At 43.0% G+C, this 15166-nt stretch overlaps 1 protein-coding gene across 4 annotated transcripts in view; it reads right to left on the bottom strand.

The window, feature by feature from the left end:
* The window catches only part of LANCL1 (LanC like 1), a 39080-nt gene extending 24292 nt beyond the window's left edge, over nt 1-14788 (bottom strand). For 2 of the 4 annotated variants that reach the window (XR_006414898.1, XM_044431906.1), the window contains exons 1-2: nt 14345-14538; nt 8772-8889 (exon numbers count right to left, since the gene is read on the bottom strand). Coding sequence is in view for 3 of the 4 variants with exons in the window: in XM_044431906.1 (XP_044287841.1) it covers nt 8772-8889; nt 14345-14425 (199 nt within the window). In the remaining variant the exon portion in view is untranslated. The other 2 variants (XM_044431903.1, XM_044431904.1) reach the window with 2 other exon arrangements.
* Between the last annotated feature and the right edge of the window lie 378 nt (nt 14789-15166).

Here is a 15166-nt window from a genome sequence, read left to right as displayed (position 1 = left end):
GGAGTTGGGATCCTCCCAATGTTTTAAACTACATATTGGTCCCAGCCTCCTATTGGTGATATGGAAAGCATATCATTAACCCAACTTTACAGAGCTCTTGCAAAGATTACAACAATATCATCTAAACAAAGTCCCTTAAACACTCTAGAAGTGCTTATAAATGTTAAGCATTATTCCACACTAAAGCACCAAAAAAAAAGTGCTATACAAACTATAATATGAAGAGTGGTACATTCCACAGCTTCTGAACCACTGATTTAATAGTGCTATATTAGAGCAGGAGGATGAAGAGGAGAGGTATCAGGTAAGCCAACCTGCTTGTTACAGAAGTAGCAATGCCAAAAATTAAGCTTAACCATATCAAGAATGAGTTCCTTCATCAGGGGGCAATTAATCCTGAACTGAACACATGCTGAGGCAGAGCCAATCACAGTGTCAATACTGTGTTGATTCTGTAATCCTTCAGAGATGTAAACTTTCAATTACTTATCCTAAAAAATGGAAATGGTGAACTACTAACTTCATAAAGATATTGACAGTAGGCCACCTGAATAAAAAAAAAAAATTAGCACGAGTTGTCAAAGACAGACATTAAATACCTCCAAAGAAACAAACAGGGTTAGGGTTAGGGTAATTACCAGAGCTGGCTATCCCAAAACAGGGAACATTCTTGCTAAATAGGGACAGCTATGGCCAATGTTATGTGCACTTGAAAAGCAATCAGCATGACTTTGTATAAAATGTCTATCACAGCAGACAGAGCATCCTGCCTAAAAACCAATCTGAACTGAAAAGATGTGTGGCTTACAGGAATTCCACAAGGAATATCATGGGACCCAGTGGCCTGCAACATTTCCAGATTTCTCATTTTATATCTTACAGTGCACTTTCCATCTCATTAACCATTTTTAAGATGACACGGGTTTCTCTCTATCAGTTTAAATTAATATAGCCAATGTCGGCAGATTTCGATGTAGGGAAGGAAGGAAGGAAGGAAGGAAGGAAGGAAGGAAGGAAGGAAGGAAGGAAGGAAGGAGAGCCATCTTCAAAATTACTTTCCCTGTATTGAGGATATTTTTAAATTTAGAACATTTTCTCATTTTGAATGGGTTATCTCCAAAGCTTCATACCACAGACAATTCAATTTTGCATGTATATTAAGGGCAAATTTCCATTTCCTACTGAAGTTAATAACCTTGTCCACTCTCTAGGCAGTCTCAGTGTTAGTATTTCCAGAGAGGGCAGCTCAGAGGCATGTTACCATCAGTCACACCTGTAAAGGTGACTAACCTTAACTATTTTTCTGAGAAGGGAGAGGTACATTCTTGAAGTCACCCAACTTTGTAGGTCTTTGTTAACTAACACCTGCTGAGAGTGTAATACGTAGATTACCAGCCTAGCCAGCTAGCTCCAAAATCGCTTGGGCAAGTTAACTTTACAGTGGAAAGAGAGCCATGGCATCCTCTGGCCTTCAGAAGACTGGGGAGACAGACTTTCCTTCCCTAGACACACTAGAGTGTGATCATGGCTGACCTTCCTGATTCTCTGAAGAAAGAAGTGTTAATACTGTCTTAGTGCTACTTATACTCCATGTTCTGTATTTTTGATGGTCAGGTGTGAGCGAGAGTATATCAATGGAAATAGAGAGAAAATTCTGTAGCACTAGCAAACAAGAATCCATAGAAAGGACCAACCAAGCAGTGACAAATGGAATGTCACCCAGAATTTCTCCTTTTGTAGGATGAGTAGCTGAAATGCACTCGAGTTAAAAAAAGCCTTCCATTTTTAAGGAAAACCTTGGATTTTCATGGTTCTGCAGATGGTACAGCACACTGAAAGAATCAATCATGTTTACAGTCACACTTTGCAAATATTATCTGTACCCAATTTAGCTGATAAACCACTACATGCTGCCTTAGTAGGTCCTGGTCAGCTTGCCCCAAACTAATGCTGCCCTGATAGTCTGGACAACTCTCAACACCCCCAAGAATTGATCATACTGCCCTGGACTAATGGGAACTGAAATCCAAAACTTCTGAAGGGCACCAAGATAGGGGAGGCTTGTGTAGGAGCTTCCTTTTATCCTTCCTTTTTTTTTTAACAGCCTTTTTCTTGTCCGTGGCATGGAAGGACACAGCATGCAAAGAAAGAGAAGTTCCCTCATGTGAACTGCTGCTCAAAAGGACTTGTCTAAATTTGGCACCCTCTTTAATGTACTGCAGATTAAACTAGATAGCAAATACTAAAGGCGTGTGCAAAATGACCTGAATAAAATACATGGATTACAAACATAATTTAATATTTTGCCAAAAGAAAGAGATAACAGATTAAAATACTCACTTAAAGTAAGACAACAGACAGATTTTCACTTAACATGCAAATAGGACTTGCCACCTGCAATCTTATTTTGGCAGCAGACACTGTGAAAGAACAACTTCATATGTAAATATTTAGGCTTCTTCTCTGAAGCAAACATTCAACTTGCTGTTTTATAGATAAATTGATTCTGTCTAATAAGTTCTAATATTCAGAAAAAGCAAACAAAACTGTAGGCACTCGGGCACATGTTTACCACATATGACAGAAAGCAAGGATCAGACACAATAACTTTTGCATACCATATTTAGCATTGTTTGGAACCTAAGATGTTTTGACTGCCTTAATCAAGGCAAGATGCAAGAGGACAAGAGTTTCTTTTTGTGCTCCACTACCCTGCAGCTCAGATTTTAGGAGAACTAGCCTTGCAAGTACGGCAAGGGCAAATTAACCATCAAGATCCCCTTACTGGCTAGGTGATTCCCAGCACTGCCCTCATGTCCTCCCAAGTAGACTAGAAAGGAGCAGCTCCTTCCAGCATGCAGGATGCAGTGGGATTCCAGGTTCAGGCAGGAGGGCAAAAATGACTCCTGCTTTGTCCTTCTGCCATCAGCGGATGGGGGAGATCCTTGCAGCTGAGGAATATCCTTGCCCACAACCACAGTCACACTGATCTTTGGTTATGGCAGGGAGTGGGTGAGGAGAGAAATGCCTGGTGCCTTGGGAAGGATAAAGCTAGTGAGAAGCAGGTTCTCAAAGGCAACCCCACTCTTTTATGACAAAGCATTGCTACCACAGATCAGCATTTGCAGAAGAGGTGCTGAGGGAAAGAGAAAAAGCAGCGGCCATTCCTTCCCAATAGCTCTTATTAGCTGCCACATGAGTGCCAATTGATTTCAGATTGCTGGCAGATTATCTACATGAGGAGATACTCAACAACCCTTTTGTACAGAAGCGATTAAGATGGAATGCTGTTGCCTTGGCCCAATTAATTCCTTCTAACCTGAAACCATGCTGAATAAATTAGCAAAGCTAGGACCCAGGTGGAGGTGGGGGGAGGGTGCAGGGAGAGCAGGCCGGTCCTATAATAGCAACACATTCCATTACTCTGGCTGTGACCCAGAGGAAATCCTTCTGAGGCTCATTCTCAATTCCAATCATGTCAGACAAGTCTGCAACGTTTGGAACTCACAAGGAGAGAATGAAGAACAAGAAGCACTGAGGCATTTTTCTCCCTTACACAGATGGGCTGTAGTTGAATTCTACCTCCTTGGTGGCCAAGCCATTTCTACCACACACCACCATTGATGCTTGTAGAAAGTGTATTAAACAGCCTATTTATATTGCATGGTGAAAACACGCCTCTGCTCCACATGCTGTACTGAGGAAACTCAAATTTTGCCTTCAAAATAAACTACAAAGATGCACAGATATAGGTTTTCTTATACTCAATAAACAAGTGCAATTCATTTTAGGCTGAAAATATCAGTTGATCGGTTAACCTAATGAAGAATTTTTGAATGATTAAAATTGGTACCCCTGTATAATTATTTGGATGGATGTTTCTAAAAATGATTTTTAATTAATGTTGTCCTCCAAATCTGTTCATTGATTCATAATATACATTTATGCCAATTTAACTGAATAATTGCCTATAATTTCTTTAGAGTTTGAAGTGATTGCCCTAATCCAGGGGTCGGCATCCTGCAGCTCCGGAGCCACATGTGGCTCTTGAATCCCTCTGCTGCAGTTCCGTCTCAAAACATGCACAGGCACAGCCGCTGATCTGTGACCAAGGCTCTGAGGTACAAAATACCAATAGGTGATGATGAGGCATCCACTCAGGAACGCCCCGCTAGCTGGTTAAGTAAATTGCTACATTCCTCTGCTATCGTGCAGGGAAAGAGTGGAACAAGCTTCCTGCAGACTCTCACATTACACAAAACGCTGCTGAAAAGATTCTCTTTGTCCAAACGGAATCTCCTTCACCCGAATGTTAAAAGCCATGCTTGGGACCTGTCACAATCCACATCACTTGACTGTTTATCTGCTAATCAGTCACTAAACACACCTATATCTCTGAAGAAAAGTTTCTGAAGAAAACCCAACGTTTAATGGTACGTGGGTAGATTCGTTTGCTTTTACTGCTGACAAACTTATGGGGTTTGCTCTTTAGCACTGACTCTGCAGGAAGCTGCTCTCCTATTCAAAATATATTAAAGGAGTCCTATTAGTTTATAATGTAAGATTAAAAATAACAGTTTTTAGTGACTGAACAAGAGCTGCAGCTAAATCACAATGAAGATATAGATCTACTTCCTTGTTTTAAGAAGATTCTTATAAAAATTCCAGCAACATTATTACACTGGGAAAGGGATGTTTGTTCAATATTTCACCAGACTATTATTTATATTTGTTGTATTGCAGAAACTCTACTTACTGTATGAAAGTATCAGTTAGTCCTTTTTTTATTCAGGTTGACAGCTGACTGCACCCTCCAGTACATGTGATAAAAGGATGAGGGCACACAGAAGCAGACAGCATTTTTGGTTTGCTGCAGGTTGCATGTTTAGTTTGCTGCAGGTGGATAATTTAAGTTGGGCTTTTTATTTCCTAAATACGAGGAGGACTCAAATAGGCACTGAGTATTTTATTTGAAAGTAACGGTTAACCCAGCATCTTTTTTTTTCGGAGTTCAAAATGTTTTTGTTGCATGCAGAAATAAAAATGTGTTTTCTCTGTAGCAGTTCATTGATTGCATAAATGCAACACACTATAGTTTTTTTATACATAGCATAAAGGTAAAAAACGATATATGCAGTGTTATCTTCATTTCAGATGTCAAAAGGGTTTTGCAGCTCCCGGTGTTTTCTTTTCTGTAGGAAACGGGTCCAAATGGCTTTTTGAGTGTTAAAAGTTCCCAACCCCTGCCCTAATCCATATGCTGTACTAGGACCTTAATGTAAAAGCATATTTGTTCCAACAAAGTCAACCCAAGAGAATGACTGCCTTAAAAAACCACATTGTTGAAGCCAAGAGGTATAGCCAGAATCTGTTGGGACAGTAGAGGATGCTGGTGTGAATTCTAGTCACACTTGGCCTTTCAGGACCTAAGAATCATACCTCTGTCACATGGCAAGATATCCCAGAAATCTCTCTTGGACTGTGTCATGAGTGAGGGCTCCTCCTTTGTGCATTCAAAAGCCACAAACTGTTGTCCCTGCAAAGTATTGACCCAAACAGCACAAAACACCCAGAATGAATCTGGGCATGTTCAGAAAGGTTTGATGAACCCAATCTAGTAATCACCTCCAGGAACTCTCCTTATGAGCATGCCTGGGCCCCATCCCTTTGAGAGGGACCTTCTGAAAGCGAACATGCCTCCTCTCCATGGACTGATCCTCTCATTGGGCTGCCCTCCTCTGCTGACACTGCATCATGGGGGCAAGAGTTGGGGTGGCCTGGTCTGTGTCTGAGAAACTCCCTTGCTCTGGGTCCCCTCCTGGTACATCCAGGTTATCCCCAGGGACTGCCTGCCCACCTGGGGAGTCTCCCCTTGAGACACTTTTCTCGTCCCACTGTCTAGGCTTGGCCTACATTCCTAGGCTCCCCACAGTTCTGTTTCACATTCCAATTATGATTCTTTGGAAGTCCAGTCCTTGAGAATGAGCAACCAAAGCAGCCAACTTTCTCACTTCCAACAGATGGAATGCATTGGTTCCCCACCCCTCCATCATGTACCCTCACCCACCACATAAAAGACCACTTACACAATTTGGCAGGTGGACTGGCCTTGCAGTTTTCCAATGAACATGTGATGCTCATATTCAGTCAGTTTTCCAGCTTGCCTCACCTCCATTATTGTCTGCTTTGATGGGAAGTTGCCTTGCAAGGCATCCCTGGCATCTCCCAGCACAGAGATTTATTTATTTATTTTATTTTATTAAAACATTTTTATGCCGCCCCATTCGCCGAAGCCTCGGGGCGGCTCACATCAATAGATCTTTTGCCAGGGACTGAAGCTGCGACCTTCCGCAAGCAAAACATCTGGCCTGCCTACTCAGATTTTACTTCTCTAAGCTTGCCTTTTAACCTCATTCTTTGGGCACCTTTCAACATATAAGACAGTACCATACATAATGGCACCCAATACTAATTGTGTATTGATTGTGAAAATGTAAGAATTCAGCTATTTTATCAGTCACTTAAGATAGCTCTCAAATCCTTGGTAATGCATAATTCTGTTTGAAGCCATTGGATGGAGCACAAGTTGAATGGGTATGTGGAGAGTACTCCACAGACCAGGTGCCACAACAGGGAAGATCCTGCTTTCAGTGGCTATCATATGACTTCTAAAGTTGGAGCTAGACATTGAAGCAGGCAGTTTGGTAAACAAGTAAAGGTAACAGAAATAAGGGGAGGAAGGATGAATTCTTAAATCACTGACACTGGATAAGCTTGGGAATCTGGGAAACTCTTGTGGAAGTACAATTTATCTCCAACTGCACCTGGACTTGACTTCAGATTTTTAGAGCACTGAATATGGCAACATGAAGAGGCAGCAGGTAAAAAGGGTCACAGAAACCAACCAAGAGCCAGGGACTCCTTAGATGGCATTTTACCTTCAACTTGCCCTCCAGCACTGCCCTTCCACTACTGTTTGCTGCCTAATGCTTGGTTCCCCAGACTTCTCTAATTTTGCTTACATGCTTACAACCACTGGAAGCAAGCTAAGAACGTATCCACTAAATTATGTGTCACTCTTATTTCCCACCCCAGCTCCAGGCAGCTGACTCATGAAACACGCCTAGATTTGCAAACCTGTCTTCTACAAAATGCAGAAAGGGAAGGGAGACACAGCCTGCAACAGAGTGCCTTTACGCATGGCCAACACTTGCCTGCCAAGTGATGATGAGCCTCTCTTCTGGGATGAGTCCGTTCTGTTGTATACCTACAGAATACATTTGAGGTATTTGTACAGGCAGGGGGATCTTCTACAGAACTTGAACTGATAAGTGAGGAAAAGTGTATGCTGCACAATTGCCCCACATGCAGTTTCTCCCAGCCTCAACAGCTACATAGGAAATGGTAACAGGTCTCAGAATGGTGCTACAATTCAACAGCTTCAGAATGATGCTACAGGAGAAGCTACCATACTTGCCAAACCACTGACTCATCAAGAAGACAGCAGAGTGAGCAGCAACCCTCACAGGATATGCTAGAACAGTACTAGGCAGTTTTAAAATGTAGCCCTTATCTTGGGCCTGGGCTCCCAAATCAGTCTCAGGCAAGTCATGCCCTCCAGTCCACACTCCTCCATTTAGTAATAATAACAGAAGCTAGATCACTGGTCAATTTCCAGTGGACTGATTAATGCCCACTGGCTGCTGGGATTCTTGCAAAGAACTCTGGCATAGCTCGACCTTGATCCAAACCAGTAACACATTTCTTCCATTCATCAGTAAAAGGATCAATTAGCAGATTTATTATGCTTTAACTACCAAGAAATCCCAAATATATGTGCTTGCATTATAAAATATAAACATGCCATTGGGTCATAGGAATCCTAGTTTCTATTTTTAAAGTAGACCACATAACAGAAGTAAGCCCACGCTTGCATTAAAGCACAAAGCAATCTGTTTTCCAGACGGCAACTGTTACTCAACACAAACAAAATGCAAGCAGATTTCTGGGTCATAAACAGATTTTAAAATAAATGTTTGAATTTTCCTAACTGTAGATTGCAGTGCAGCAGTATTCTAATAGGCCTACATTAGACTCACATTAAATTATTAATATTTATTAATTAATCTATGAGCAGCCATCTACATGCACCATTCTTTATAGATAAACAAGAGAACTGGCTCCTGTCCCAAGTTGCTTATAGTCTAAACTTTGATAGAAGGGGAAGCAACAGAAAGACAGAGGTAGAAGGATGCAAAGATAACAGAAAGACCATGTGTGTTACTTGCAGTTTTCTGACAAAGCTTTTGCACTCAGCATCAGGGAAATGAGAAAGGGTTTGCTTTCAAGGAATTGCATCCCCTTGTACCTTCTACAAGTTCACTGTAACTTACCTGTCCTGGAAATCTGTTGAAAGTAGGGCTATGAATCCCTTAGAGTGCAATCATATTTAAGGGTGCATTCCTTAGAACATTGCCCTCACTGCTCATCAGCCTCTGAATAAAGAAATTTCTGAGGTATCTCTACCCTCCTGGGCCGAAGGGAGATAGAAGAGGGCTTGAACCAGTCCAGAGATCCTTGGAGAGGCAGCCATTGCAGTCTTTTCTGCACTAGCTGTAAGGATTTGGGGGTGAGATCTTGAACTCCCCCTTCCAAGATCAAGTTAATATATCAGATCACAGAAGCAGTTTTTGAGCCTTAAATGTCAGCACACAGACAAATGAACAGCACAGACATTTAATTCATAGACCTTTATAAGAGCATCATCCTACCTGCCCAGCCAGTATAGCCAGTGCAATCCCGGGGATCTGCAGATTTCAGGCCCCTTTCCATCTGCTGGAGAAGCTCCCTGATCTTATTGTTCAGGTGCTGTGTGAACTCGAGAGTCAGCTGTCAAGGTCAACAGAAACTTGTGTTATGTCTTGGCAGACTCACTGTGGCTTAATGAGATACAATGGAAGAACATGGCACACACACTGCTTCACAGTTCTCAGTGCATTTGTAAGGGAGACAGATCTCTTTCAGGTATATCTACAATACAAACAACTGATTAAGCAACAGTTTAAAGGACTGGGAATGTGTGTGGGGGGGGGGTGACTACTCATTATCAGGCTAAATCTAAGTTCATTAACATCCTCTGATACCAATGAGCCATTCTTCCAAGCAACAATGATTAAGAACCCAGCCTTAGTTTTAAAGCTGCATTCCTTCACTCAATGATCCCTTGGTTATCCATCCCTTTATTACCTCTGGGCAACAGCACTGCTGTACTTTTTCCCTGAGGGGACCTTGAAGGCTACTCGATTTTTTAGCAGTAGATTCTGATCAGGGGCTGCAGTTTGACAAAACAGACTGGAACAGCTTGACAGGCCATGCTGACTCACCACAAATCTACTGCAGGGTGAGCTTCAGCACAGGGTACCACTGTGGGGTACACCAGTGTCTGCTCTGGTAAACATAAACAACCTGAAGGGGAGGTGAGCATCTCCAAATGCAGTCAAGCATGTGCCAAGGAGACTCATTTAGTCTTTGGGCAAACAGATCACATTCCTCCCAATCACACTTTTAAGTGTTGAGAGCGACAACCAGCAGTGTGTCTGTGCTGCTGTGTAAAGAATTGCTAAAACTCACAATTCTGGAAGGATTATCACACCACTAAACTCCTAAACTCAATCCCCAGGCTTATGCTGTCTTTCAGACTGAGAGGCAAACTACCTGTCATGGAAAAGGTGTTAAAGCAGAGTCATGCAGTGTGAAGAGGGCTTTTAGTTCTACACTTCATTGCTGCAATGCCAGCAAATGCCATCCCCTCCCCATCTAATTTGCCCATGGAAGTAAGTTCCCATTGGTGCCAAGGGAAGCTTTCCTTCTGGGGCAAGTGTTTAACTATGCTTAAAACTTATTTAAAAGATTGATATGCTGCCTTTCCTCAAAAAGCCCAATATGGATAACATCTTAAGTTATAAAACAATGATCTTAATCTTTAGAACAATTAAGACAGCAGTAAAGTTAATATGCACTTCAGCACTAACCTGCCGTTTGGCCCTGACTTGCCTTCTATACACACCTGGGGCAACCTGTTTGCCACTTCCTTTGCAGTTGTATAGTAAAATGCATGCAAAGGTTCATGTATTTTGCAGTGCATGCCTGCATACTGACAGAACATGCAAGTACGAACCAAGCTTGTGGGGACTCTTTCAGCAGGCTCTCCAGTAGCATTGGTGTTACTGTTGCAACACAAACCGTTCCTGCACTGCAGTGCTCAGCAGCACTGGGGATCATCCGGGGAAGCAAGACTGACTTGGGAAGGAGTCAAAAGCCAAACCCTCGCAAAGTGAGTTTGGGTCTCCAATGTTACGGAGTGCCTTCCATGCTGCTGAAGCTAATACTCAAAGAAACCCTTGGAAGATTACTTGCTTGGTTCTGGACTCAATATAAGGGGGGCAGCTGCCTCTGTTTACTAACTTTTTCAAATTAGAGAGGGCACCAAACCTTCCCCCACTTTGTTTGCAACAGCTTTCCCCTCAGCCCAGTTTCCTTCTGGTATTGGAGTCAGCATGAGAGAAGTGCCTGATGCAGCCTGGGGAGTTAAAGTGGGTGTGGAGGGGTGTCTCAGCTTCCCATACCATATGATAACCACCAGGGACTGTGATGACATTCCAACCACTTCCCACAGGGTGGCTAATTTTGGGGGACCAAGCCTACTGAATACCCATGGGTTCTACATACAGCCATGGGTTGCCATGTCATTCAGACCTACAGTTATCTGATTGTGGGAAGTAGACATCAGCCAAAAAAACCCTTCCAGTTTTCACAATCTCACCCATGCTGCTGCCAGCAATTGACCCGCACAGATGTCCAATTAGTACTTTGGAACAACCGTTACTAGTTTGCCATCCATTTTTTTCTTCCAGTCCCAGGAAACTGCACACTGTGTTTGTAAATTGTTCTTGTGGTTAGTCATTTGCAAGTACATTCTTATGGCTGTCCATAATGTGCAATATGTATAACCTTGCATGGACAATTTCCTTGTCTTTTTCAGTAGTCAAAGAGAGTCGAATAGGTAACAGATTGATGAGGTGAAACTGCACACAGGTTAGTTTGTGTACAGTTACTAGGATCCAGCTGCAAAGTTATCATTGGAAAAACAAGAGGGAAAGGGAAAAAGTGGAAAAGGAAAGTGCACTTTTCTGCACTTCCCTCACTTTCTTGATACTTTTCACCTGACAACAGTGCACAAATCAGCAGTCTATTTCTCCATTTAATTGTTCCCTTTGACAGCTGAAACAGACAAGATACTTGACTAGGCAAGTCTACACAGCCATAGGAGCATACTTCTGAAAGATCACCAACAACAATAAAATAAATTACAAGAACAATTGCATAATTTTCAAGGGCTGTTTTTTTTTTTTTGCAATCCCAATTGCACTTTCTGAGGCTGCAGAAAATGATAAAACAAAATGGAGGTAAATGAAAAGGAATAGTGATCAGAATTCACAGAAGACAGGTTGGGCTTTGCCATGAAAGGCACTGGGAGATACACTACCCCAGTTGTTTGTTGGGTGCATCCAGGGTTCTTCTGCAAACATCCAACCCACTGTGGCTTATTCACAGGACAGTACAGAATGCTGTATAAACCACCCAAACCTTGAGACACTTCCTTTACTTGGACAGAATATGACTATCCCCATAACATTTAATTTGGCCTGTTTACCTTATATAACTATACAAAGAATGCCAACTAGATAGGTGGATGACTTTAACAGGTAGGATGGTGAGTTTTTTAGAGAAAGTGCCATTGTTTCTGTAGCCATATCATTTAAATTCCAGTTTTTGATCGCCTTCACTCAATTGATCTCTCTTTAACCATACAGTCTGAGAATGTGCCAGGTAATGATTTTATTTTACTGTTGAATAAGGCAAGCATTAATCAAGAGATTTTGCTGTAGTTTTGTCAAGCTGCAGAAGTTTATTACTTGAACCATAACATCATGTTTATTCCCCTATAGACATATTTAAATTGCTTCACAAAAATAAATTATAAGTCTGACAATGAAGCTGAGCAGCAGGAAATAAATGAATTTGCAGACACCAGTAAGATTCCTTCAGAACATTCCGTCTCAGTGGAGTCATTCACTCAGCTCTACCCCTGTGAAAGTAGCTCTTGCACTGTGCTGAGTAAGAATGTAGACCATTGCCAATGGTGAAAATAAAGTGCTGTCAGTTAGATATCCTGATAAGAGATTTCCATGTTAGATGGACCACCACTGTAGCTTTTGCCTAATTCCAGCCAATCATTTAAAAAATCTTCATTAGCCCAGCTGGCCCAGAGAGCGCACAGCTTTGTGCTATTAGCACTGAGCAGTCTAAACAAACTTTTAGGGAGTGCTACTAGCATAGGAGAAAGTGGCATTGTGTATATTTGAATGGGCCTTTTGTAGTGGATCAGATGCACTCATTCTGTATGGGGGCATAAGCGCAGCTACCATGAATTTCAAATTCATGTCTGGCCTACAAAAATAAATTGTCTAAAAGCAAACATGTATTTTGCATTAGGGTGCAGTTGGCTGGAGCATGCTGAGAGTTGTGGGCCTTTTTCAGTGTAAAACATGCCTTGGATTGCACCTTTATATGCTAAACTGTTGACTATAGGACCCAGGCTACCATTCCATCACATCCTCACTATAAATTTACAGGATCCAGGACCCCAGTTTTGACAGTATGTCTTCATTTTTTTATATACTGCCATTCTGAAGAGAGCAAACACAATACTATTCAAATGTATATGATTCTTTCAATGTTCAGATGTGTGAGTATGTTAAAGAGGCAGGAGAGCACACTCCCTCCTTCCCCCCCATGGCATTATAAGCATTTACTACCCAAGCCATGAATCCTACTGTGACAGTGTAGATTATCTTTAGAAAAGATGACATGCTGGTAGTGAGCTCTTGCTGAAGGGTACTGACAAAATGACTGCAGCTCAAAGTTCCTAGTTTTCTTGGGCATGTTCTCATGCCACACCTCTCTCAAAGGTTATCAGCTCTTTTTAGCTTGGCTTTTCAGCAATTACAGCAAAATTACAAAGCAAGCTTCTAATCTGAAATGTGTACAGGTGTGGTCCATATATGCAGGCAGACCCTTATGAAGGGGGTTTGAATGAGTACTGGGGAAGTGCAACCTTCTCATGATGCCTCTAAATGTGGGTATGTGTATGAGTGTGTATGCACATGGATATAAGAGGAAGAGTAGCCTGCTTTCTCAGTTCAGTCACAGAGATCTGTAGGTAGGAGAAAGACTTCCCACCACCTACCACTTCAATACAAAACAACCAGGTCAGTTGCTCCACTGGCATTGCCTATCACTGTTGGAACTTCCTGGGCAAAACCTCTTTTCATGAGCTTTGCCTCCTTATTGATCCCCACATCGCCCAGAATGATTAAAGCACACCACAGAATTACATGTCTCTGGTGTAGCAACTGAGGCTGAGATTTAGCTTGATTAGCCAGACAGGTCTTTGTGTTTAAGCTGTGTAGTTGACAATGCATTCTCACATTTTTATTCAGTGCCATACTGAGCAAAACAAATGCAATACTAGCCAAATGCGTATGATTCTCTGAATGTTCAAATGCACCAGTACTTTAAATAGTAAGCACAGCACATTTCCCCCCAGTGATGTTCTAAGTATTCACTATGCTAGCCATAAATCCTAGCTGCTCTCTGAACACCTGGAATCTCTTAACAATTTGAAATGTCTTGCCTGACAATACCTGAAGGTGTTTACATTTTTCTCTCTCACTGAGGAATATGGACAAAGAGTGAATAGCTGCAACACTCTATCAATGGGGGCTGAGTATTGCTGGCATGTAGATAGTTCTGATGCCAGGGTAATGGGCTTCCATTTGTAATCAGATGCTGCATTCTCTGTAACTGCATTGAAGGGAAAGACAATGAGCAAGGAAGATAGAAAACCCTATCTAACGCAGGCAAGTAGCATCTCTGCACTCAAAGTAAAATACTTATGCTTTCATAATGGTTTTACTGTGCAAACAGTGCAGAGTCATGTGGCTACTGCAACAGTATTGCAATCTCTTCTATTACAACAGAAGAGATAAATAAGGTCAATGACTTGCCAAGAGCTCCTTAAGAGGGTTCCAAAGTGGGATGCCATTTGGCCATGACTTTAATGCAAGCGTTGCAAACTGAAGCATGTTAAGGTTACACAGTGCACCCCCACCAGGCAAAATGAACAGAAAAGCAACTGCACATTCTTCCTTATCTTCTTCCCTTAAAGCACATTTCTGTACACAGCGGGGTGGGGGAGTTTAAAAGTTGCAGCAGAACTCACCCTCCCTGAAGAGTCAAAGTATCCTGTGGCCAAAGATTTGTCATAGTCTGCAAAGGGATTCGGGAAGGCTCTCTGGGCCATTATGGCAATGAACACACCTGCCACGAAAAGAAAAAGAGAATAAACGGAAGCCTGTGATCCGGGAAATCTGAGACCCTGCTACTGAACGCCAGGGCAACGTGTGAGCCTCGGGCGGCCCACAGCCTACTACATCTCGTGTCTACATCGCGTGCAGGCCGCGGCTTGCTGTCTGCGGCGAAGGCAACGCCGGCGGAGTCTCTTTTGGGCCAGCGGCTCTAGCACTACCAAGGGCAGCGGATCAGGAGCAGACCCCTGACGAGGCAGGGACCCCGGCAGACGCGAGGAACAGCTGCCAGACGCCGCGGCCACCCGCCCCCTCACAGCCTCCTTACCCCGCGACGAGGGACAACAAACCGCGAAGGCGGCCTGCCCGCTACTTCCTGCCAGCGCCGACCAATCGCCGCTCAGCGGGCCGCGTGTCTAGGCCACACACCTCCGGCTTCTTAAAGAGACAGGCCGGGTGGAGCCGCGGAAGGCGCTGTCGGCGCACTCTGCTCCTCACTTTTAGGCACGTTTTCTCGGAAGTAAGTCCTGTTATGTCGCCGAGGACTCGCTCTCTAGTAAATGTACTGGGGAATGCAGACTTAGCCTTCGGCCCCTACGGGAAGGTTCGGCCTGGCTCCAGCCACATCCTTTCAGAAATGTCTCCGTACGTTGGATGGGACGCACGACGGCCTGAATGAAGCTGACCGCGGCTCCGTCCTCGGCTTACATTCGTTCCCCCCACACCTGCACGCTTTT

Source organism: Varanus komodoensis, unplaced genomic scaffold (genome assembly GCF_004798865.1).
Source record: "Varanus komodoensis strain SLA01 unplaced genomic scaffold, ASM479886v1 scaffold23, whole genome shotgun sequence".
Taxonomy (NCBI): Eukaryota; Metazoa; Chordata; class Lepidosauria; order Squamata; family Varanidae; genus Varanus; species Varanus komodoensis.
The sequence above is the reverse complement of the archived record's forward strand: the minus strand, read 5'-3'. Positions and strand labels throughout refer to the sequence as shown.